At 39.2% G+C, this 26,254-nt stretch overlaps 1 protein-coding gene across 2 annotated transcripts in view; it reads left to right on the top strand.

The window, feature by feature from the left end:
* The window catches only part of LOC124605832 (transmembrane protein 117-like), a 217,745-nt gene extending 192,574 nt beyond the window's left edge, over positions 1-25,171 (top strand). The window contains exons 11-12 of one of the 2 annotated variants that reach the window (XM_047137760.1): positions 24,449-24,523; positions 24,698-25,171. In XM_047137760.1, coding sequence (XP_046993716.1) covers positions 24,449-24,523; positions 24,698-24,739 — 117 coding nt within the window. In that variant the 3' untranslated portion in view covers positions 24,740-25,171. The remainder of the gene's footprint in view (positions 1-24,448; positions 24,524-24,697) is intronic. The other variant, XM_047137761.1, reaches the window with a different exon arrangement.
* The last annotated feature ends 1,083 nt before the right edge of the window (positions 25,172-26,254 follow it).

Raw genomic sequence — 26,254 nt, 5'->3', positions numbered from 1 at the left:
AATAGAAAATTTGAAATATATAAGGTAACAAGTGAATAAAAATATTACATAGGCAGTGGAAGACAAATAAACATTAACAAAAGGCTGAGTGTGTTACAGCTGTTTACATAACTTTTTTATGGCCAAAAATTATTTCAACAGAGTTAATGTAGAGTTACTTTTTCTCATATTTATAGCTGTTACCATGAAACTTAAGCAAAGTTGTTGTAAAATATTTTACCAGAGGGTAAATGAACTGTAAGTTGTTATTAGTATGGTAGTTCTGTTTCAAATAATATTCCATATAAAAGAAAAATATGAAGTAATGAAAGAAAACAAACCACATCTACACAAATGGATCTTACCGTGCACAAATGGATCTTACCGTGACAAATGATTAATTTATTTGGTACATGGATAGGGAGAAACCACTTGGCAGGCAATATTGCTGCCATGCTTGTAACTACCAGCATAGATTGTCATATTATTGTGAGGCTCATTATAAAATCTAATCTGGAGCTCAGTATCTCTTGAAGAAATAGCTATGGGTTTCTGGAGTTGCCATGTTCTTTGCTAGCAGTAGTAGATGAATATGGACTGGGGGTAAGAAATGAAAGGAGAAGCCGCATGGTAGTTTTGCACAGAGCACAACTTAATCATAGCTAACACTTGGTTTAAGAATCACGTAAAAAGGAAGAGGCCTGGAGACCCTGGAAGGTTTCAGACAGATTATATAATGGTAAGACGGATATTTAGGAACCAGATCTTAAATTGTAAGACATTTCCAGGGGCAGATGTGGACTCTGACCACAATCTATTGGTTATGAACTGTAGAGTAAAATTGGTTATGAACTGTAGAGTAAAAGTGGAGAAACGGCAAAGAGGTGAGAATTTAAGAAGATGGGACCTGGACAAACTGAAATAACCAAAGGTTATCGAGAGTTTCAGAGAGAGCATTATGGAACAATTGACAAGAACAGGGGAAAGAAATACAGTTGAAGAAGCATGGGTAGCTTTGAGAGATGAAATAGAGAAGGCACCAGAGGATCGAGTAGGTAAAAAGAAGAGGGCATGTAGAAATCCTTGGGTAACAGAAGGGATATTGAATTTCAAACAATGGAAAATCGAAGATGGACTATAACAATATTAGGGAAGGAAAGTTGCTACTCACCATATAGCGGAGATGCTGAGTCATGATAGTCACAACAAAAAGATTCACACAATTATAGATTTCGGCCATTAAGGCCTTTGTCAGCAATACACACACACACACACACACACACACACACACACACACACACACACACACACGCAAACACAACTTGCACACATGTCTGCTGTCTCAGAGAACTGAAACCACACCACAGTTGTCTAAGACAGCAGATGTGTGTGCATGTTGTGTTTGCATATGTGTGTGTGTGTGTGTGTGTGTGTGTGTGTGTGTGTGTGTGTGTATGTGAGTCTATTGCTGACAAAGGCCTTAATGGCCAAAAGCTATAATTGTGTGAATCTTTTTGTTGTTCCTATCGCGACTCAGCATCTCCGTTATATGGTGAGTAGCAACTTTCCTTCCATAAAGAGATATTGAATTTAATTGATGAAAGGAGAAAATATAAAAATGCAATAAATGAAGCAGGAGAAAAGCAATACAAATGTCTCAAAAATGAGATCGATAGGAAGTGCAAAATGGCTAAGCAAGAATGGCTGCAGGACAAATGTAAGGATGTAGAAGCATGTATCATTAGGAGTAAGATAGATATTGCCTACAGGAAAATTAAAGAGACCTTTGGAGAAAAAAGAACCACCTGTATGAATGTCAAGAGCTCAGCTGGAAAACCCGTCCTAAGCAAAGAAGAGAAAGCAGAAACATGGAAGGAGTATATAGAGGGTCTACACAAGGACGATGCATCTGACGGCAACATTATGGAAATGGAAGAGGACATAGATGAAGATGAAATGGGAGATACAATACTGCATGAAGAATTTGACAGAGCACTGAAAGACCTAAGTTGAAACAAGGCTACAGGAGTAGACAAAATTCCATTAGAACTACTGATAGCCTTGGGAGAGCCAGTCATGACAAAACTCTACCATCTGGTGAGCAAGATGTATGAGATAGGTGAAATACCCTCAGACTTCAAGAAGAATACAGTAATTCCAATTCCAAAGAAAGGAGGTGTTGACAAGTATGAAAATTGCCGAACTCTCAGTTTAATAAATCAGGGTTGCAAAATAATAACATGAATTCTTTACAGGCGAATGGAAAAATTAGTAGAATCCAACCTCGGGGGAAGATCAGTTTGGATTCCGTATAAATATTGGAACATGTGAGGCAATACTGACCCTCTGACTTATCTTAGAAAACATATTAAGGAAAGGCAAACCTATGTTTCTAGCTTTTGGCAATGTTGAGTGGAATACTCTCTCTCTCAGATTCTGAAGGTGGCAGGGGTAAAATACAGGGAGTGAAAGGCTATTTACAATACGTACAGAAACCAGATGGCAGTCATAAGAGTCGAGGGGCATGAAAGGGAAGCATAGGTTGAGAAGGGACTGAGACAGGGTCGTAGCCTATTCCCTTTATTCAATCTGTGTATTGAGCAAGCAGTAAAGGAAACAAAAGAAAAATTTGGAGTAGGAATTAAAGTCCATAGAGGAGAAATAAAAACTTAGAGGACCTGGAAGAGCAGCTGAATGGAATGGACAGTGTCTTGAAAGGAGGATATAAGATGAACATCAACAAAAGCAAAATGAAGATAATGGAATGTAGTCGAATTAAATCAGCTGGTTCTGAGGGAATTAGATTAGGAAATAAGACACTTGAAGCAGTCAATGAATTTTGCTATTTGGGAGGCAAAATAACTGATGGTGGTCGAAGTAGATAGGATATAAAATGTACACTGGTTATGGCAAGGAAAGCCTTTTTGAAGAAGAGAAGTTTGATAACATCGAGTATAGATTTAAGTGTCAGGAAGTCCTTTCTGAAAGTATTTGTATGGAAAGTAGCTATGCATGGAGGCTAAACAAGATTGATAAATTGTTTAGACAAGAAGAAAACAGAAGCTTGTGAAATGTGGTGCTCCAGAAGAAATCTTGTACATGGGTAGATTGTGTAACTAATGAGGTGGTACTGAACAGAATTGGGAAGAAAAGGAATTTGTGACACAACTTGACAAAAAGAAGGGATCAGTTGGTAGGACACATTCTAAGGCATCAACGGATCACCAATTTAGTACTGGAGGGAAGCGTGGAGGGTAAAAATCGTAGAGGGTGACCAAGAGATGAATACACTAAGCAGATTCAGAAGGATGTAAGTTGCAAAAGTTTTTGGGGGATGAAGAGTCTTGTACAGGATAGAGTAGCACGGAGAGCTGCATCAAACCAGTCTCTGGACTGAAGACCATAACAGCAACATGTTATAAGAGAATGGTAATATCCATAGTATGATACTTTCATTGTGTCTATATTTCCGCTCTTGGAGAGAATGTGTAGGGAACAAATTGATGAGCTGACAAGAGAATGGTCCAATAAGACATGTCGAAACCTACCCTGAAATTTTTTACACGGAAAGAAGACAATGAAAGAAATGCACTGCCAAAATTTCAGATGCTAAGATGCACTGCAAGTATTTTGTAAAATATGTTAAAGTTACACATTTTTGCCATGCGAAGAACACCTTATAACAGTGGTTGTACGGCCCTGCCCACCTAGCCCACAACTTGGCGAACCACTCATGCAGCACCTTGTAGTGGAATTAGCTAGAGTTCACAGACATCAATTTTAAGCACCTGAAGCCTGGATTACAACAGAGTGAATGGAAGTGAATATGTGCAAATGAGCATTTGCAGAAAATTCACTACCATTGGCTTGTATATGAGTAGAATTATTTATACTAGAGGGAATGGAAGAGAACATGAGGTAGCAAACATTGCCTATGAACACAGTGTTATTAGTTTTTAGTTCTTCTGTGTACAGGATACAACTCTATCCTGTTAGAGCCACAGTGCGAAACTTTGCTATTCATAGAGGATTATTTTGCATGGTGATCACACTGTTCTTGATGGAGTATGCAAAATGGCACAGGGAAGGAAGAATTTAAGTGTCTCAATTTGCAAGGAAGCGTGACATGTGTGGAGACTGTGCACTTTACATGGAATAGCGTCTCCATCTCTCTTTAGCACTGGTGATGTAACAGGATTGCATCTTGGAAACTTTTTTGGGAATACCTCTTCAAAGAAGGCTGAGAACTCATTTAGGAACATATTAAATTTAGCATTAACCTCATCCACCCTGTATACCAGGCTCCAGTCCATCTGTTGGAATTTTTTTAAAGACTTCCAGTGCGTCACTAGTCACTGGTCTAATAGATTTCCAGGTGGGGCACTGGTATCGATTAGTGAGAACCCTCATTGGGAGGAGATGGGCTGGACAGTGTATGAACATCGCAGGAAAAGGTCTAGAAGTAGGTGTCAGTCAACAGAGGGGCTGTCGTTGTGCACTGTCATTCAATGGGAGCAGCTATCTGGTTCAGTTAGTTCAATTGAAACCCTGTTTGGTTTGGCATTAAATAAGAGACTAATTGTGTAAGTGTCTCTTTCTATGAGTGGAAAGGGGCCAGTGTAAGGTGACTGCAAGGGTGCTCTAACAACATCTGTGTGGAACGACAATGAACGAAGTCTTTGTGGATGAAAATGGTTGGTTCGCATGGTGAGATGCCACTGAAGGTCAGAAATTTGAAACACAGTTCCTCATTTGTAGCACCAGTGAGCAAGATCTACAGGGTGGCCTTTTATTTACATGTAGAAAAAATCTGATGGTAAGTCTCAGGGTTTCACTGTATACCATTTCTGCTTGCTGCTGAAACATCCAGAATGGTTCTGAATACAGTTCTCAGCCCAAGTAACATCAGTGACAATGCGGTCAACCAAGAAGACTTGTGACTCTTTAACATGGACTTGAGCATCCTGTAACAGCATTCACCATGCCATTGTTTGCTGGATGGTAGATGGTGCAATCATGATGACCGAACCCACATGAAGTAACTAGTTTGTTGAACAAAAATGACTCAATTTGTTGACCATGATCTATTATCACATCTGCTGGGCACTCAGAACTTGACATTCATGTAATCAAAAAGACTTGTGCAATTGTTTCTGCAAAAATGTCCATAATAGGTATGGCTTCAACCCAGCGGGGAGATGTCTCAATAGCAATGAGAATATATTTTAATCCTTGCACCAGGAGTAGTGACCCTACAATGTCTATTTGGACATGAGAAAAACAGCACATTGCTTCTTGAAAGGAATCAACAGGCTCTGACCGACTAACAACAATCACATAGTACTCTTGGCCAAAAATGCCTGCCTGTTACTTTACGAATAGTCATGTTGGCTCCAAATGTGGAATGCTGTGAATTGTGTCAAAAACCTGTTAAGGCAATCCATTGGTAATTGTTTCAGTTGTGCTTCCATCATATGTTTTGTAAGGAACTCGTGTACCTCCTCATCTGTTTCCTATGTCATAGGTGGCTGAGTTAGATCCAAATTTATAAAGAGTGCATTGATTCTTGAGAAATAGTCAGCAACCACAATGTCAGCTTTTCACATGACAGAAATTGGTAGTGGGTTGCGCAACAAATTCCAGATGGTCACTGCCAAGGAGAGAAGGAATTGTGAGGATTGTTAAATCCCAAGGACACTGGTTTACAGTTTGTAAAGAGAAACGGAGTGGCACTCCTCAGCCTGTGGTCAGAAATGTCTCATTGTTTTGAAGGCTGCTAGTAGTTAGTGGTCATAGACACTCCATTTAAGCTGTGCAACAGACAACTTAATGGAAAAAAATTGAGGGGCTGCCATGATCCTTTCACCTTACTAGCAGTCTGGTTAGCATCAACCACCGCAGCCACTGGTGCTGAAGGCAGAGTGTGACCAAGAAGTATTGCCTCTTGTGAGGAACATTTGACATTGTGAAAAGCAGATAACATTTCAGGTGTCCACAAGGCAGAGTGCTGTCCTGAAGTGATGCCAGAAAGCACTGCTGTAAGCAATGCCTACACCGCCGCTGTGCATGGCAGCTGCAGAAATTACCCATGCCTTAGAAATGGCACAACTGCTGATATTTTTCTAGAAGGGGAACTGATTGTAGTCAGTCCACTTTAAATTGTAAGGGCTTAATACCTTCAGGAGTCACCTGAAGTCCCAAAAAGTCCACTGTCTGTTTGCGAAGCACACCCTTGGCACTGTTTATCTTCAATCCACAATTCGAAAGTCTTTCACAAATAGTCTGTAGGTAAATTTTGTTCTCAGTAGCAGATGCAGAAAAAAATCAACATGTTGTACACAATGAAGTACACAATGAAGAAATTCATGCTACAGAGGACCTCATCAACAAAATCTTGTCATATTTGTGCAGCATTCTTAAGGCCAAAAGCCATCTGTACAATATTCAAAGAAGCCAATAGATGTGATTACTGCTGTCTCTTGTACATCCTCTGGTGTTACTGGAATTTGATGATAGGCCTTTTGGAAGTCAGTAACATTAAATACACGGCCAAAATTATAATAAATAAATAATAGTACACCTAGAAAGATTTCATCCATTTTGATCCGATAATGGTATATGGGGAATAGTATATGTACTGATACTGGTTTCAATGTCATAGTATAGTGGCAGAGTACTATCTGTGCCTGTTGTTGAATAGGGAATGCTCACAGCCAGAGGACTCCGTCTGGTACAAACGTGTGAAACAAGCAGGCAGCCATGCCATGGAGATGCATTCATGCTTCCCACAGCCATTGAGCAAGTTTGAAAGAGGTCAGATTGTTGGCTTTTGAGTGGTTGGATGGTCCTTTCAGAGAATTACCATACAAGCTGGACATACTGCATCAGTTGTGCAATGATGTGGGTAGCAGTGGTAACATGAACATTTTCAAGCTCATAGAAAAAGTTCTGGACGTCCACAATTCACAGGTGCCCACCAGGATCACCGTATTGCAAGGGCAGATCATACAGATATCACAGCACAGATAAGAGGGCTTGTGAGCCCAGATGTATCAACATGAACTTTTGCGATCCAGCTATTAACAGTGGGACTATGGGCATGCACACCTCTAGCACATCTCAACTGGTGCTGCCAGAGGATCACTTGGAAGATGTAATGGCATGTCATGGTCATCAGCAATGAAAGCAGATTTTGCCTCAATGGAAGTGATGGTCATTTGCAGTTATGGCGTAGACTTGGTGAGCTGTGTCTCACAGAGTGCATTCATTCAAGACACACTAGCACCACCCAGTCCTTATTGTCTGGGACATGATAAAACATAGGTCTCGTTCATGTTTGGTATGTCTGGAGCAAATGCTAACCTGTGTCCAGTATGTGGAGAACACTTTTAGACCCATTTCTTTGCTGTTCTTGCAGCAGGAATGTGATGTGTTGTTCCAACAGGATAATCCTCACCCACACACTGCCCGTGAAACTCAACATGCTCTGTAAGATATGCAGCAACTTCCCTGGCCAGCATGATCTCCAGACTTGTCTCCAATTGAGCATGCGTGGGATATGATGGTATGAGAAGTGACTCAACAACCAACCACTTGTACAAAGCTACATGAACAGGTTGAGCAGGCATGGCATAACGTATCCCAGGACAGTATTTGCCATCTGTATGATTGACCAGATGCCAGAATCAGCACCTGCATTGCTGCCCATGGACGTTACATCACATACTAATACGGGTGTTCCAGCATGGGTTGATACCTGGTACCTCAGAACCACTTGTGCTATTGATCTGTATTACATTTCCTGTACTCCATATGCTCTCTAAAAACAATAAAACTTACGTGAATTGGAAACCTGTAAAAGAGAGTACTGATCTTTTTCCAGTAGTGTATTCGGGGGACCTGAATGGCCGTAAAATCAAGTAAGTGGAGGACTGGATAGCAATCCTGTGTGGTGCATGTATTTAGTGCATAGTCTCCACATGGATGCCTTTAGCCATCTTTCTTTTAAACAAGATGTAGGACAGATGCCTGAGGGCTGTCAGAATATCTGAGAACCCTCATTGTCAGCAATTCTCCAAACTTTTCCTTTGCAGCAGCATACTTATCAGGAGCCAATCAACAGGCCTTTTATTCAATTGGCACCCCTGGCGTAGTGGAAATATGGTGTGTAGTGTTATGTCATGCTTGAAACAGTGGTCGGGGCTGGCTTTCCGCTGTGTCCATGGTTGTATCCGGAGTGACATCATCCCTGAGTTGATGTAGGTCCTCTTGAGCTGTAGCAAGTGCTGTGGCACTGCCTGAAGTGAGGGTGTGTAGAGCCTCGTTATCTTCAAGTAAATGCATCTTCTGTTCTTCCACCATTGTAACTTTTGAAATTTAATCACTAATGCTGGACAACAGGGTAAGGAGTTCCTTTGACAATGGTATTTTTGGGCCTACTGCTCAACATGCTGAAGGCCACTGGAGGTGTGATTGCTGCTGATAAAAAAGCATCTTGTACAGTTATCACAAGACCACGTACAGTGCCAGTGTTTCTGTGGAGTGTAGCATTCTGTATGGACACAGTTAAGTTGTAACAATGGAGAAAATCCAAAATAAGTATGGGATTTGCAACATCAGAGATTAGGAAAGTCTATTGAAAACCCTAAATTCACAACTGCACCAAATTTAATTAGTTAGTTGTGCCATAGATTATCTGAACAATTCTTTTATCAAAAAGAGTCAGTTTACAGGCTTTATATACATGATTAGTGTTAACATTATCCGCCCCCGGTAGCTGAGTGGTCAGTGCGACAGAATGTCAATCCAAAGGGCCCAGGTTCGACTCCCGGCTGGGTCTGAGGTTTTCTCCGCTCAGGGACTGGGTGTTGTGTTGTCCTAATCATCATCATTTCATCCCCATCGAGGCGCAAGTCGCCTAAGTGGCGTCAAATCGAATTCTTGCACCAGGCGAACGGTCTACCCGATGGGAGGCCCTCGTCACACGAAATTCGTTCAGTGTTAACATTAACGAATACATTATCATTTTATTCCTACTCATGTAACTGCACTTAAAACAAATGTTCTTTTTTTCTTTCCTTTTTTTTAACTGGCTACCAGTTTTTAAATGCAAATTTGTCAGTGATAGAAGGAGTTGTCCAGGAAAAATCATTTTACATTAGATTTAAAACTTGCTTCGGTACCTGTCAGACATTTCATGTTATTGAGCAAATGATCAAAAATTTTTATTGCTGCATTCTGAACTCTCCTCTATGGCTCTCACAGTTTTAACAGTGGGTAATAAAGGTCATTTTTCCCTCTAGTTTTGTAGGTATGTGCACCACTGTTCCTCTCAAATTGTGATGGATTATTTATGATGAATTTCATTAACAAAAATATGTATTGAGACAGTGGAGTTGAAATACCTTGCTCCTTGGAGAGGTACCTCACATGACACCTGTGGGTGAACATCACATATTATTCTTACTGCTCAGTTTTGTGCAGTCAGTCTTCCTTTTTAAGTGATACATTACCCCAGAAAATTATTCCATACAACATTATCAAGGAGGATGAATGTTTATTTCCAAGATTAGCAATTATATGAAGAATAAAAAGAGCTGAAGTTAACTGTTTGAGTAGCTTCATAATATGCTTCTTCCAGTCCACATTTACATCAACATGTACACCCAAAAATTTGGAGCATTCTATCCTACTTACTGACACCTGCTCATGTGTTATATCAATCATTGGTATGACTATTTGTTGCACAGAACTGAATGTAGTGTTCTTTTTTTTCCAGCGACAGCCACCTTCAAGAGAAGCTCTTAATAATTCTTTGGAAAATATCATTTAGTAACTCTTCTGTTGCTTTCTCTCTATCAGGATTACAACGACACTAGTATGGTTTGCAAAAATTACCAATTTTACCTGTTGAATGTTAAGTGGGAGGTCATTCACATATATACGGAATAAAAGTAGACCCAAAATTGAACCCTGTGGTACTCCCTTTGTGATTAATTACAATTGAAAGCCTTGGAGAGATCACAGAAAATACAAACTGGGAGATACATTACTATTTAAGGCTTGTACTATTCACTGAGTGAATGTATAAATAACATTCTCAGTTGAGCAACCTTTCTGGAATCCAAACTGTGATACACTAAGAAAATTGTGCGATTTCTCTTAAGTCCATTACTTTTTCGAATAATGTGGAACAATTTGTCAGTAAGGAAACTGGACACAATTGTTTGAGTCTGTCTTTCTTATGGAGTGGTTTAGTAATAGCATATTTTAACCTAAGTGGAAAAATCCCCTGTGCCAGAGATGCATTGCATATACCACTAGGGACATTACTTATTAAGCTATACGAACTTTTCAGAACCCTGTTTGAAATTCCATGATGTTGAAGCTACTTCTAGTTGCTTAAAGTTTAGTGGAATGACATTTTTAATATATTCTCTTGCTTCTTGATGTGCACCATTTAATAATGTTTTTGCTGCTATGTATAGAAACTGACTGTTAAAAGCAATTGCAACTTGTGAATTATCAGGCACACCATTGTCATTTGGTTTAATTATTATGGAATCTTGTACACTGAGTGACTGTTGTCTCTTCTTTGATAATTTTCCATGTAGTTTTAATCTTGGTATCTGTTTTTATTTCTGTCGGGACATGCATATTTCTGGATATTTTAATGACTTTCCTTAAAATCCTATAGCATTTTTTGAAGTATGCAAGTAATGTCAGATCTTGAGTTACTTGGCCTTTACATAAATTTCCCTCTTTCTCTTAGATGAGATTTTAATTCCCTTAGTAATCCACCACTTACTTTTTTTCTTTTTTTAAATAGATCTTCAGGATAATTTTTTTGCAAAGCAACTTTCAAATATTGATACAAGTTTACTATTGAAAAATTGAATTTCACATTAGCATCCCTTTATACATATACCTCATCCCATACTGTCCATTTTAGCTTACTCTTAAAACATTGAATTTTGTTCTCATTAATAAACCTCACTGCTTTGTATGAACCTGTCTCCATGTTGTAAAAAACCATAATATTTAATTGTGCATCCTGATCGCATAGTCCATTAGCAATTGGGTAGACATTAATTGTTTCAGCCTGAGCAATGTCTATAAAAATTTTATCAGTTAGTGTCTACTATTTCACGGCACATGAGTTGGAAAACTGACTACTTGAAATAATATTGAAACACCCAAATAATAATTCTAGTTCATATTTCCTGTCTGTATATTTTAAGAAATCTAAATTGAAATTTCCACAAACTACTAACTGCTCCTTCCTGTCTGACAAGTAGCTCAATAATGCTTCTAGATTTCTCATAGATACCTGGAAGTTTCCTAGAGGGGATCCGTAACCCATTACAACTGTCAGAGAAGTATTCTACAATAACAACACACAAGCATGTGCTTCTATGTTCTAATCAACACAAAAACTATTTGTTTCAATATTTTGGACTTTGTGTCCAACTTCTACAAATGTTGCAGCTCCCCCTTTTTCCATGCTAGGTCCACACAAGTCTATAATCCCTCGTATTTAACTTCTCCATCTTCTAGGCATACAATACGCTCATCTGTAACAGTATTAAACCTTTTAATGTTATGATGAAACAAATTAATTTCATTTTACATGTATTATGACCTGCTCTAATTTCTTTCGATACTTTCTGCCTGTAACCTGACTCCAGCCTGAGAAATGTGCCCCTTTGATTCCAATAATCACAGGTATTTTGACTTGTGTGCTTGTGGCCTTCCTTACACTTTCTGCCAGGTGCTCAGCCAGTCTTTCCTTCCCCCTTCTATTCAGGTGCAGGCCATGATAAGTGTATCGCCATCTCCTAATCACAGGAACAGGCACAGCACAGATATGAAGACTTTGTTTCAGTCAAAGGCAACTCACTCAGCTCTTTGTTCACATAGCTAATAGTCGTGTTAACCCAAGGTTGGTCATGTCACTGCAGAACGTCAACTAACCCAGTCCAAGTGTGTGCTGTTGCTGCTCTTATTTTCTCCAGATCATCTTTAGAGCTATATTCTAAGTTGTTAGTCATGCTGTTTCTTGCTCCTCCTACAAAAAGTACCTTATCCTCGCCATCAAAATCTCCACACAAGGTCCCTATCTTTTCTGTAAGATTGGTGCTAGGTTTCATGATGCTTGTGACCTGGTGTTTGACACTTAACTTTTTCTGTAGCAACTGGCATACACCTCTCCCGTGACCATTCCCTTGTAGCAAGATTCTTTTCTTTCTACTTGACTTTCCCACCAACCTAGCCCTAAAGTCGTTACTAAAAGTTTGCTGCGCCCTATTAAACTCAAACACTGGAGAGGTCAAACTTAGTGACCCTCTAATTAATCACTGCTGTGAGCCATGGTTTTACAGATGAATCGTTTTTTTGATGTTTCTGGGAGGAAACTGACATCTGAGCCTGTATCAATTAAATAAACCACCTCGTTGCACATGTCTGTGACACACAACCGATATGACATAGGAACACTGTGAAGAATAGTGCCCTTCATAAGTGTTTGAGAAAAAGATTGCCACTATGAGGAAGTATGTTACAATAATGTAGTGGAGATAGACTGCATTTGCATGCCAGTTGTCTGGAGCATGAAGGATACCAACACAGTTTTGTATGATGGCTGATTTTACCTTATGCACTGAGTCATCTGGCTGGTTCATTGCTGGTGGGAGTTGTAGGAGCTCTTCAAAGTTTCCATTGGAAAATGTCAAAGCTGCATCATACATTACGTTGACATGGCGTAAAGCCACAATTTCACTTGATGATGGCCTAAGGCTGAAATTGCAGTAGTGTAATAAAAACTTATAACAGTCACTGGCATAAAGATGATGTCCTTCAACAAAAATTTTATGACTGAATCCCAGCTACAACAAGTGTATATAGTGTACTCACCTGGTCTGCAAGTGGAAGCTGCTGCTTCCTTGTGGCAGTGTTCATGATCATACCCATGATGCTGAGTTGTCCAGTTTGTGGGGCCCCACTTATGTCATTGTGTGACAGAATATGTAAAGTTGATCTGTGATCAGTAATTGCAAGTCAAAGGTGAGGCATTACTGGAAATCACTGTGCTTTTCACTGTGAAAGGTAACTGGCCCATTCAAATCGGTATGTGCGTGGCATGAGAAACCTTGGTCAGGCAACCAGTGATCGCAGGTGATGCCAAAAAATGAAACGGGCCTTATCATCAATAGTTCCACCTTGCAGCACTTGTTGAATGTGGATGTCTATAGGTTTGCACACTCGTTGGAGCACACTGCTCTTGATGTGTGTATATTTGTTGTGCACAACATCCACAGGCTTCAAAGGAAAATTCAAGGAGCCAGAACCAAAGATCAGGCTGTTGTGGTGCAACAAATTTACTATGCAGTGACAGAGGCATGATGCAGTTTGGTGGCGAAATATTCACAAGCTGCACAACATGTGAACTGCCCGGTACTTTGCCAAAAGTTAACACTGGTTCTAGAATAGTCTGAAGGTCATCTGAAACAGTTGATAAGGTTTTTGGAGGTGTGGTGTCCAAGTTAGTACATGAAGTGATCCCACTCTTGATTTGCTTACTGGCTGCCATGTTCGGGGTCACCACTTGTAGGTACTAAGATCCACAATTTAATAAATGCGGTATATGTATTATACGCTTTTTTAATATAACTAACACAAAAACAAAGAACAAAACACTCAGAAAAAAAACCTTCAAATATGTTAAACAAAGTCATTAAACATAACTGAAGACACTGCTAGATCATCAATCACATAAGCAAAAAGATAGCCCCCACTTTCGATTACATCTTTATCTATGTTAGTGCTCAAAATAAAATTAATTAAAATTTTTTCTAAAACAACTGTAACTTCAGGAGTGATATTCATTTTCTTTCACAAATTCATAGGTCATATAAAAAGATTTCTCTACTAGGTACTCTTTGAGAATTCTAGAAGCTGTTTATGAAGACATTTGATATGTGATAGGAGTGCATTAAACGGCTTAATGCTGGTGTAATAAACTCATTTTTCACCCAGATCAAGATTTTTACCGTTTTTGGTTCTTGTGTTGTAGTCATGATGTTTGCTACTGTCTTTGTAAATAGAAAAGTTATCACAGACAAAGGTCAACAAGGAAAAAATATACTGTGAGGACGTGGTAAGGATCCCCATCTATCGAAACACTGCCTATGATGGACATCACTCACTCATTATTCTGATTGCTTTCTGAAATTTATGAATGAAACTTGACAAAATAGGAAGTATCTACTTCAGCCACTGAAGAAATAACCCATAGCACAAATACGACCAAGTTGCATATTTTAAAAAGATGAAGGATGTGAGTTGGCCAATTACATTTGCTGTCTACTTAAGCACTTAGGAATTTTATATCCTCAACTTTTTGTACTGTTTGATTTCTACACTTTATGTTAATTTCTTCAAGATTTCTTTGTGGTGTATGGAACCTCATTTAATAGGTTTTATCAACATTGGTTAAGGGACCATTTGAAGAGAACAATTTTAAGATTTCAGTTAAAACTTTGTTCTAGGTTTTTATGACAAAAAGTGTGAATTTACTTTTTGAATCAGAACAAAAGAAGGAGTTAGTTCATGAAGATAAGAAATAGCAGTATACCTAAAACAAGCCAGTTTGCACACCATAACTTAAGGCGGCCCACTCAGATGACATGAGTTCTCAAGATGAGCCATTCAGTACTGCAGTCTGCTCTTGTTCCTTTGGGCAGGACTGAAGCCGCAAACAAACTTACCACCTAAAACACAATATTAGTCTTTTTCAAAAGGATTTGGTGGTTTACACAACCAGAAGTTTTTGAGAAATCACAAAAAATACCTATTGGAAACATTTCTGTTAATGGCCTTCAAAACTTGACTGTGAAAAGAGAATATTGCTTGGTCAGTACAAAGACCAGCAAAAAACTCAAAATGGCTTTACTTCAAAATATATTTGCTGACTGCAAATTCCTCAACATCAGCTGTTTTATGTATGTATACACTCTGTTGTCAGGTAACTTTCCACAATGAACACCTGCTGCTCCACTGTGAGTACCATCGTCCCCTTTGCGCTGCCCCACTCCCACTGACACAGCCTGCACTACGCTCTGAACTGGTTTGGATCACGTGGTGTGCATGTCACGTGATGTGGTTATAAGCATACATTCCCATCCGATCGTATCTGCTCATCCAGGCCAATTTTATTTGCCCCTCCCTGTACTACCTGTTATAGTGCATTTAAAATTAGTTGCAACTTTTGACATTTCTCTCACCGTAGAGGACATGATGCCATTGACGAGGTAACACCAATGGCAAGCCGGCTTTCCCTGCCATACCGCCAGCAGTTCGATTCATTAGGCGGCCCTGTTGCCACACTGTGGATAAATAGTAACATGTGGTGTCACGCATTAGAGGCACCTATGTTCATCAGCTCTCGCTGTAAAGTGATGTTTTCTGGTGCTGAATTGTTCTACAGTCATCAGGGTATTGCGAATGAGTATTTCGATGTTGGAGTTGCATTAATAACAACAGTGCAGCACACATGAACACGATATTTGCACTTAAAGGGGTTCTCCAAGGACATGTTCACCAGCTGTAAATATAATATTCTGTTGCAAAGTATTCCTCTCAATTCGACAATTGATGGTTGTAATGGATAAAGCTTTAACGATGCAGCAGAGGAATATGGCTATTTTTCTCTGGGTACAAAGAAATGTTCAACTGGATAAAATTGAACCTAGCTTGTGTAAGGTGAAGTTAATGGAACTTGTAGAACTGTACAAGCTAAAAACTCCACGTTACCAGGTCATCTAAATGGCTAACGCTAAAGAGTAGAGTTTAATCAGGCTTCCTCCGTATCATGCTCTTTTAAATCCAACTGAGAATATATGGGCCTAGGCGAAAATTAATGTGGCAAAAAACAACAAGAAATTTAAACTCAGTGAGGTCGAAATGCTGACAAAAGAAGTCATTGCAAATGTTATATCACAGGACTGGTTTCAAGTTGTCAGCCATACCAAGAATGTAGTTAAGGAGACATGGATTCATAAAAGGACTGTGTCACATTTTAAGTGACACACTATATCTCTTGTTGCTGTGTTAACATCGCTTCTTTTGCCTAAATACAGCAGAGTTTACAGGTATATTTCTCACTAACATTCTAATGCAGTTGAAATTGTGGCAGAATCCTAAAACAGCATGTTTCTAAACTAGCAACTGAGAGCAGGACATATCAATAGTTGTGAGGAAATCCTTTTTAGTATAAACATGCAGCTTCTTCACTTACATTTTTGCAAAACCCACAGCAATTGTCTTTTCACAGGCTATTGTTGTTCCTTCAAAATTACATTACTGCATTAAACAAAAATCTGCTGTTGCTTGAATATTGCGGCAGATATGGAAGTTTCACATACAGATCATATGGCAAAATACACTTCTCTTTGCATACTGTCATTTGCCAAAATCTTGTTTCAATATCTCAGACCGTTTGTGAGATACGAGGAACTTATGAATGTCTCATTTTGGCTCTTTTGCTGGCAAGTGCTTTCATGATGGAGCCCTTTACATACATTCCATTTTCTCAACACTGGAGACAGATAGTGATATCCTTCGAGTTTTAAACACCAATTTAATTTGTTACCTAAATTTCGTATGCCGCAACTTACAACTTAACATGCATCAAATGCAAATTCATGGCAACCCTATTTTACATTGAAAGTTTTAAGAATTTTTTGCAGTAATTTAGCTAATACCAATATATTACAAAAAAATGACCATTAACGAAATAACAGGTAATTCATCATGAAACTGGCGAATGAAGCTATAAGATGCGTGAAACTCAGAGTTTATTACCGTATAGTTTCTTTAAAATTGATTGAAAAAGACTGCAGATTGGCCAGCTTGCACAGCTGACAGGTTATGTGCTGAGCAGGCCTGGCATTATAGTCAAATGCTGACGCGTTCAGCACACACTGGCAACTATGCTTTCTTCGACTAGCTCTGCACTGAACTGTCAAAAGTCACAACTAATTTTAAACACACTATAGTGCCATAAGAAAATTTGTGCCAGACCAGGGCACCAACTTAAATTTCCCATTTATCATGAGTGGTCACCTTGACCACTTCGGCTATCTATGCACTCTTCCCTGACCAACCCAAACTTCCACATGTGATACTGTTTGAAATGGATTTCAGGAGAGGGTGGAGACAGAATAACAGTAATGCTGCAGGAACCACAGGTATTTCTGAGACCACATAGAAAAACAAGAACCCCAATGAACATATTTGTTGCATGAAGCAATAAGGGTTTACACAAAAATCTCTGATCCTTGCATGTAATTAAAGGTTTTCTCTTAGACGGTTCACTTGAACAGAAATAGATACATGACAAGTAGGGATCATACATGAAGACATCCAGACCATAATTTTTCTCAGATGAATGGTATTACACTTGAAGGGCTTGCAAGATCAAGGGAGAGAAATCACAGGTAGTTTTTCGATAAAATACTGATATTTACTTTTTATGTAAGTCCAGATCTAAACATGGTAAAAGCTATTTTATTATGACACAAACAGAGTACTATATACTTGGTTCTAAAGGAAAACTTTGTTCTGCAAAACACTGATTCACATTATACAGAGGATGTTTCAGGACAAATAGTAAATATTTTAGTAGGCAGTAGTATAGACTAATTCATATTAAACATTCCTTATAACATTATATGAATTTTTTGTCAGTGCTTCACAGAGTATGATAACAACATTAAACAGGAAACAATTTCCTAATTTTCAACACAGTTATATTTATTTGGTTGTGAAGCGGCTTTTGGATTTTTAGGCTATCATCAGGTGACAAGTGAACGTCACAATTTAAGCAGATATTACTTCTACAGAAGATAAAAACAAACAAAAATGATGACATATAGAATGTTTGCAACTGGAAGTATTACATTTTTATGTCACAGTGAAATAGTTACATTTAACAACAAGTTAAAAATATAGTGGAATTTACAATTTGTTGTCTGCTAATTGCATGTTGATGAATTATCCCATTAATACTGTTTACTGATGAAGCTATTTTCACTCATGATGGTACCAGTAAAACACATCACTTGTCTGATTACAATGCACAGGCCTCTATGGAGGAACATTTTCAATAGTGCTTCTCTGTAAATGTATGGTGTGGTATGGTAGACAATCAGTTGATCGGACCAGCTGTGTAACTGCATTGTCTTCCAGGGCCCCATAATCTACACTTTCCTAAAACCACCATCATGATCCAGCACTGCTGGAATAGTTTCACTGGAAAAAACGAAGGGTATGTTCTTCCATGCTGACAGGGCTCCTACATATTCTTGTCGTCAGGTGACATCTTATCTAAACCTAGAATTTCCCAGAAGATGGGTTGGCAGATATGGTCATGGTTCATGGCCACCAAGACCTCGCATCTTATCCCTCTGCATTTTTGTCTGTGGGGTTGGCCTAAAGGCAAAGTCTACAAAGAAAAAATAAACATCAGAGACAATTTTACTGTTGTGATTATGAGTAGTGCTGCCCTCGTAAGAAAATGCCAATGTGTCCTCAGATGAGCTACTCATGGTGTTGTCAAGCAAACTCAAAAGTGCACTGAAGCCAAATGTAAAATTTATGAAAGTCAACTTTGAACTCAATAATTTGTTTTTGCTAAATACCTTCTGTGAGAAACTGTTTAGGTTACATTCTAACAGCTGTATCTCTGTCGCCAATAAAAATTGGACACCTGTTATAGTATGTTTTAATTAAATTACTCTGAACTACCACCTCTCGAAATATTTACTGTTCCTCCTGAAACGCCTTCTGTATTTTTATGCATATAAAGCAAAAGTAACATTAAACTATATTTCAAACTCATAAGTTTTCTGAGAATCAATTGTCTTTTATCTGTTATATGACATAGAATAGCCAGTGACATATTATTCCTCATTACTACTTCTGTCATCTTACTGCCCATCTTTCTTCCTATTCAAGATTAATTCAGGTAACGAAATCTACTGTCAGAAAACAAAATCAACTGCTGTTCCTCCTTACAGCTGCTTAGAGTTAACTAATTTGGTTGGTCTGTGGTTGTTTCCTCCATTTTCATTTAGAAAACTAATTCCCCAAATGAGGGCGCCATGAGAATTGTTACGTTTACTATTCTGTACGTTTCTGTATCGTCATAAACTCAAAGAATGAGAAGAACTAAATTTCAGCATTCCTTTACATTATTGCGTATTTTCTCTTGATTTTTCACTTGTGTATATTTTGTTCTAAATTCATGTAATTAAGACAGTAATTATATACACCATAGGAATAAAGAAGACCACTCACTAAAAAGCAGAAGCATTGCCTTGTTGTTAAGCACATACATAAAAAACTAGCTATCAGAGCAATCCTTTCTTGAGCTACAAACACACACACACATATACACATACACACACACGTCTAAGCCCTCTACATGGTATCTGTTGGATGTACAACGCCAGTGTTGCACTTTGGCACGAACACTGGGTTATGGTGGAGAGGGTAGCGGGACAGAGGGGCAGGAGCCAGGGAGTAGAGTTTACCACCTAGGAATGTGGGAGGGAGAGGTGGCAGGTCAAGATACTAGGCATCTAACACACTGTTGTCTGAATCGGTAGCGAGCAGAACATATTGAGGGTGACATGAGGATGTGAATTGGCAGGGGGTAAGAAAATACAGGAATTGGAAACTGTTGGGTGGAGAGTGTGGGGACAGTAGGTTACTGGAAATTGAGGCCAGGACTACTACAGGAGAGAAGTATGTCATTGAAATTGAGCATGTAATGCCCAGCTGCATGTTGTGCCACTGGGACAACAGTTTGATGGTCACCATTCATCCTGGTGGACAGCAGGTTGGTGGTCATACTGACATACAAAGCTGTGCAACATTTGCAGCAGAGTTAGTATATGACATGGCCATTTTCATAGGTAGCCAGCCTCTGAAGGGGGAGGGTAAGTCTGTGATTGAAATAGAGTAGGTAGTGCTGTGTGGGTTGATTGTGCAGGTCTTGCAGCTTGTTCTTCCACAGAGATATGATCCCTGCGGCAGGAGTTTGGGAGTAGAAATGGTGCAAAGACAGACTAGGATGTTGTGTAAGTTGGGTGAATGGCAGTACACCACTTTATGATGAGTGGAAAGGATGTCACATAGGATGTCCCTCATTTTCAGACATGATGATAAATAATAAAAGCCATGATGAAGGTCATGGTTTAGTTGTTCCAGTCCAGGGTGATACTGGATGACATAGCTGATTCTTAGGGGTGGTGAGAGGACTGCAGGTGTGTGAGGATATGGCATGGGAAATTGTATGTGGACTAGATTAGGGGGTAGTGTCTGTCTGTGATGACCTTCATGGGACATCCAGCATACTTGGCAATGGAATTCTCGTCACTGCAAATATGTTATCCTTGGATGGCCAGGCCTTACAGGAGGGATGGCAACTGTTGAAATGCAGGTACTGTCTGGGATTAGTGGATTTAATGTGGACAGAGGTGAGCATTAAGCTATCAGACAGGTGGAGGTCATGTCCAGGAAGTTGGTACATTAGGTTGAGGAGGACAAGGTGAAGCGGATGGCAAAGATGCTGAAGTTATGAAGGAATGGGTATAGGGTGTCTTGGCTCTGAATCTAGATCATGAAGATATTATCAATAAAACTGAAACAGGCTGGGGGTGGGAGATTTGGGAGGCTATGAAGGTTTCCCTTACATGGCCTATAAACAGACTGGCACAGGAGAGTGCCTTGTGGGAGCCCACGACTGCTGCAGGTTTGTTTGTGTAGATTCCCTTCAAAGGAAAACCAGTACATCAGGATCTAGTTGGTAAGTTGTATAAGGAATGGTTTAGGGATTTGGAGTCTGAAGGACATTGGTCAGGTAGTGTATGATAGCAGCAAGGCCACGGAGTATGTTGGTGTACAGGGAGGTGGCATCAACAGCGATGACTGGGGACCCAGGGCGTAAAGGGATGGGGATGTTGGAGAGTCAGTGAGGAAGTGGTCAGTATCTTTGATGTGGGTGACAAGGTTTCAGGCAAATGGTTGGAGCACAGCCACGAGCACCCACATGGCAACCTCCAGTGCAGATTCACTGATGATATCTTTAAGATCTGGACTCAGGGCCAAGACACCCTATTCTCATTCCTTCACAACCTCAACACCATCTCTCCCATCTGCTTCACCTTATCCTCCTAAACTCAAAGTGTCACCTTCCTGAACATTTCTCTACCCCTCTGATGGTTCCATCCACACCTCTGTCCACATTAAAACCACCATCAATAGCACCTTCATTCCGAAAGCTGACATCCCTTCCACACCAAAAAATCCTTCCCATACAGCCTGGCCATATATGGACAATTTACCTGTAGTGATGAGAACTCCCTTGCCAAGTATGCTGGAGGTCTCATGAAGGCCTTCATTGACAGAACTACAGAGCTTGTCTGCAAACAAATTTCCCATGCCATATTCTCCCTCCACCACCCCCAAGAATCAGCTACAAAGATCACCCTTCTTGTCATCCAATATGGACTGGAACAGGTGAACCATATCCTTCATCAAGGCTTTGATTATCTATCATCATGTCCTGAAATGAGAACATCCTATCTAAGATCCTTCCCACTCGTAAAGTGATGTTTGTCACCAACCCAATCTATGCAACATCCTAATCCATCCTTATGCCACTCCCATTACCAACCCCTTGCCACAGGGATCATATCCCTGTGGAAGAGCAAGTTCCAAAACCTGCCCAATCAACCCACACAGCATTTCCTACTCCAGTTCTATCACAGGCTTAGCCTACCCTGTCAGGTTGGGTCACCTGTGAAAATGGCCATGTCATATACAAGCTCTGCTGCAAACACTGCACAGCTTTATATGTCAGTACGACTACAAACCAGCTGTCCACCAGGAGAAATGACCATTACCAAACTGTTGCCAAGAACAAAGTTGCACAACATGCAACTCAGCACAACATGCTCAATTTCAATGGCTGCCTCACAAACTAGGCCATCTGGATCCTTGCTTTCACCACCAGCTTCATTGGACTGCACAGATGGTAGTTATCTTCACAACACATGCTTTGCTCCTGTACTCATCCTGGTCTCAATCTCCAATAACCTAATGTCCCACACTCTCCACCCAACAGTTTCCCCTTCCTCTATCCTGTTACCCCCGCCAATTCACATCCCCATGTCACACTCAACATGTGTCGTTCCACACAGACTCTGGTAACAGAGCATTACATGCTTAGCCCATGCACCTGCCAACCCACATTCCTACCTGGTAAACTGGCTGCCTCCGTTTGAGTCACTAGCTACTCACCCCCCAACTTCTCTCCCTGCCTCATACCTCTCCCCACCTATACCCACTCCTACTGACACAACTCCCACCCCAAACTAGTCCACCTGCCGAAATCCAGCACTGGTATTGTACATCCAACTGTCATTATGTATGGGCACAGGTGTGTGTGTGGGTGTGTGTTTGTGTCTGTCTATTTGTACTGTAACTAAAGAAACAATTACTGTGAAATCTGTTGTTCACTCAATGCCTCTGCTTTTTGGATAGTGGTGGCCTTGACTCCTAAACTTTTTACATTCTACCAGAATTTTCCTACATATAAACAAAGAATTAATTATAAATATTCATGACTTTGGAGCAATATTACTAGTTACAAGACTGATAATAAATTGTTGACGTATGTTTGGAATGTTGTGGGTCATCTCTGATACAGTAGTTATAGTTTTGACCCATTCGCCTACAACTTTTTGAAATAAAATTTGCCTTATGATTATGATAATTTTCACTACATACTTTGTTTCTCACGTACACACAACTCTTTACAGAATATTGTTAAGGATTTACAATATGACAAACATTCACACACAGTAATTTAATATATGGTACACAAAGAAGTATTTGTCCACATGAAGTATTTGTCCCCTTAGTGGGTTTCCTGTTTTTCTTGGTTGTTGCTTACAGATGTAGTAAGAGATGATGACATCCTTCAAGGATTGTTCTGGCACATTATACCAGAACTTAGTGGACTTCGTGCTCTTAGGTGCTGGATTCAAACAAAGTTTGCATTCAGTTTTGTTATGTAAAGAAGGTGTAAATATAGCACATTATACCACTTGACAAATCTTCTCATTAGAGGATGAGATGATAGATGCTGATCATATATTAGGCCCCATCCATTACTTGGTTGTAATCAATAAAACAACTGTGTCCAAACTTTGTACTTTCAGTTTTAAGCAGCTCAGCATACAATGGTCTATTAAGAAGAACTGATAACAGAAGAACATCTCCCCTCCCTCCTCCAATCCCACTGCACAACTTTTTCAATGACTGGAAATCTGACAGCCAAATCACTACTTTCTCCTTTTTCTTTCCAGTATATATCTTGAGATTAAGACTGCATCCATTTCCTGGAGAATATACTTTATACACATTTACAACAAATCTAGCTCTCTTTGGAAGACTTACAAAACTCTGACCATAAATTTCATCGATGTTGACATTTCTTCCTGGAACATACGACTTTGAAATCTACCAAGCAACTGTGAAAGACTGGATTTACTTCCTAAGTTTTCATTGTCTGTGACATAAGGATGCAAAGTGGAAAGTGTGCCTTCAGTTCATCCACTGTTACAGGAAACTAGCTTGTGTTGTCACTGGAATCAGAAAGCAATATTTTGGATGCATAAAAGGTTGTTTCTCATGGAATTGGCTCAAAAAATGGTGTTGTCAGAAATTTATTTGATTTAAATTCTGAAGTATTTTACCCCAGCCTTCAGAGAACTGTAGTTCCTATTTCAGACATCAAAGAGCAGGTATCAATTTCAGGAAAATTCACTACACTGTTCCAACTCCAATCATTTGCCTTTTAACAGTCTGCAACACATTTTATAGGCACATCAGCACACATTTCTTTTATGAGCACTCTTTGTTGCATACTTTGTTTCCCCATTGTCAAGGATGATACTATTTGTCATTTTTCATCGTATCATTTACAGTCATCATTGCTTGAATCCCTAAAAAATCAGTTTCTTTCAAAAATCGGCAAATTGTCACAGCTTCTCTTTCGTATGGGCCAGAAAAGAGCTATCACTCACTAAACTCCCAAACCAATTAAACACTTTTAAGCTTGGATTGTGGGCTTAGTTTTACAAATATGCCTCCTACTGGTATGTCCACAAAACTATAACAAAAAGCAGTGAACTACAGATGAAATTCATTATGTGCCCATAGCACTTGATGGCTGCACCCATCAGTGTAGTGCAATAAATAAAACTACCATGACAACTGTGGCTTTCATTGTAGGCGAATGGGTATATGCTGTTTTAAGTTATTGTTTCAGTTATGCATAAACAATCCAAGATTCCTAACATCTAATCATTTTGTGAAATCTGTATTTGTTTTCCAAAAGGATCCTGTTGGGGCCATGTTTCGAAGCCTAACCACGCTTCGGCAAGGATTTACCCTTCAGGGCATTGGGGTTCATGTAAGCAGAATTACTACACATTTTTCTGCTAATTTGCTAAGGATTACTTGTTTCTTTGCTTTCTTTAATTTGTTATAACTCGTTATGGGCTTACATATCTCCTTCTGTTGTATTTATTGCTTCTGCTTTTGGGTTTATCTTCAGTTTATTATTATTTGGTTTTTCTGCTTTTAGGAACTGCTGTCACTGAAAGGTGCATCACCATATGTACACTGAGGCACAGCTTTTTCAATGTCTCAAACATAATCGTCTGTTTCTTTGTAAGAGTACTACTTTTTTCTACACTGGTGCTGTTGCAGACATTGTTGGAGCGTTCACGGGTGGAGCAGCACAAGGATCCTGGCTTCCGGTAACCTCTGCTCTGTTGGTTGTGGAACAGTAAACATTGCAACACTAGATGAATCTCTTTTTGTATATAAATGTGTTGCAAACTCTTTAATTTCTTTGTGTAGAAGCTTGTTTTTAAAAATAGTTTGATTGTTATATTTTTATACATGGATTGTATATCAACATAAATGGAAATATTGATGATGCTCCTCTAATTTGTAAAGAATTGATGTACTGTCACTCTGTATCGTACCTCTTCTTCTCTGGTGTAAAACATGAACATTAAATTGCATCCTCTACATTAAAGCAAATGAATTTAAATGTTGGCATTTGTTTACAGGATATTCATTTTGATGCATTCTGAAGTAGTTATAATAAAGTAGACCAAACATTTTACGTATTTTTAATGAAAGTGGTTATTGCAATTTTACTTAAAAATGGTGCTAGCTAAAGGAAGTGATTAAAGTATATTTAATATGACATAGTTTAAAAAATCTTAAGGAATTAATTTGTTTATTGATGTGATGTATAATAATTATTTTAAAATGAAAGCCAGAATTTAATGTAAACAATATTAGAAAACTATGAGGAATGAAAATCTACTGACAACTGAAAGGAGAACAGCCGGAGTAAGGGAAGTAGACACAAAGGCTAAAGAACACAGTTTAATACCTAGCTTTCGGAAACTTAAACAATTTCTTCATCACGGTAAAGGGAAAAATTGGAAGATTAATATCTGGAATAGAACAGTCTGGAAATAAGCAGAAAAACTATCATACCCTCTATGCCAGGGTACTAACAACGAGTGGCCACACCAATTTCTGCAAAGAGTCTTCTATAAACTTCTAATGTGTATTTCATTTGGAAGGTGAATCGCTTTATTCATCATAAAAAATTTCTACATATTCGAGAACATGATGGAGGAGTAACACTTCTTCTGAGACATGTGGAACTTGAGCTTCAAGAACAATTAAAATACTTACTATTGGTGGCCAATACCTACCTTCAGAAGTGGAATGTTTAGTATTGCTAACAGATACTTATAAAAGTAAAAAGAACATATAACCTAACTAAAAAATACTAGTTTTGCTAAACTGGTGTTTACATCCCATCATCAATGAGGTCATTAGAGATGGAGCACAAATTTCAGATGAGGGAAGACTGAGGAAGGAAATTGGCCACGCCCTTTCAAAGGAACCATCCCAGCATTTGTGCTAAGTGGTTTCAGGAAATTGTGGAAATCCTGAAACTGGATTGCTGGATGGGTATTAGAACAATCATCCTCTTGAATGTGAGCCCAGTGTGCTAACTACTGCATCATCTCACTTGGTCTCTATCAAGCTTTCAGAACTAATAGTTTCTTCGTTAAGGAGGAGAGAGGGACATCCTGCGGAAGGCTGAAGA

This window comes from Schistocerca americana, chromosome 3 (genome assembly GCF_021461395.2).
Source record: "Schistocerca americana isolate TAMUIC-IGC-003095 chromosome 3, iqSchAmer2.1, whole genome shotgun sequence".
Lineage (NCBI taxonomy): Eukaryota > Metazoa > Arthropoda > Insecta > Orthoptera > Acrididae > Schistocerca > Schistocerca americana.
The sequence above is the reverse complement of the archived record's forward strand: the minus strand, read 5'-3'. Positions and strand labels throughout refer to the sequence as shown.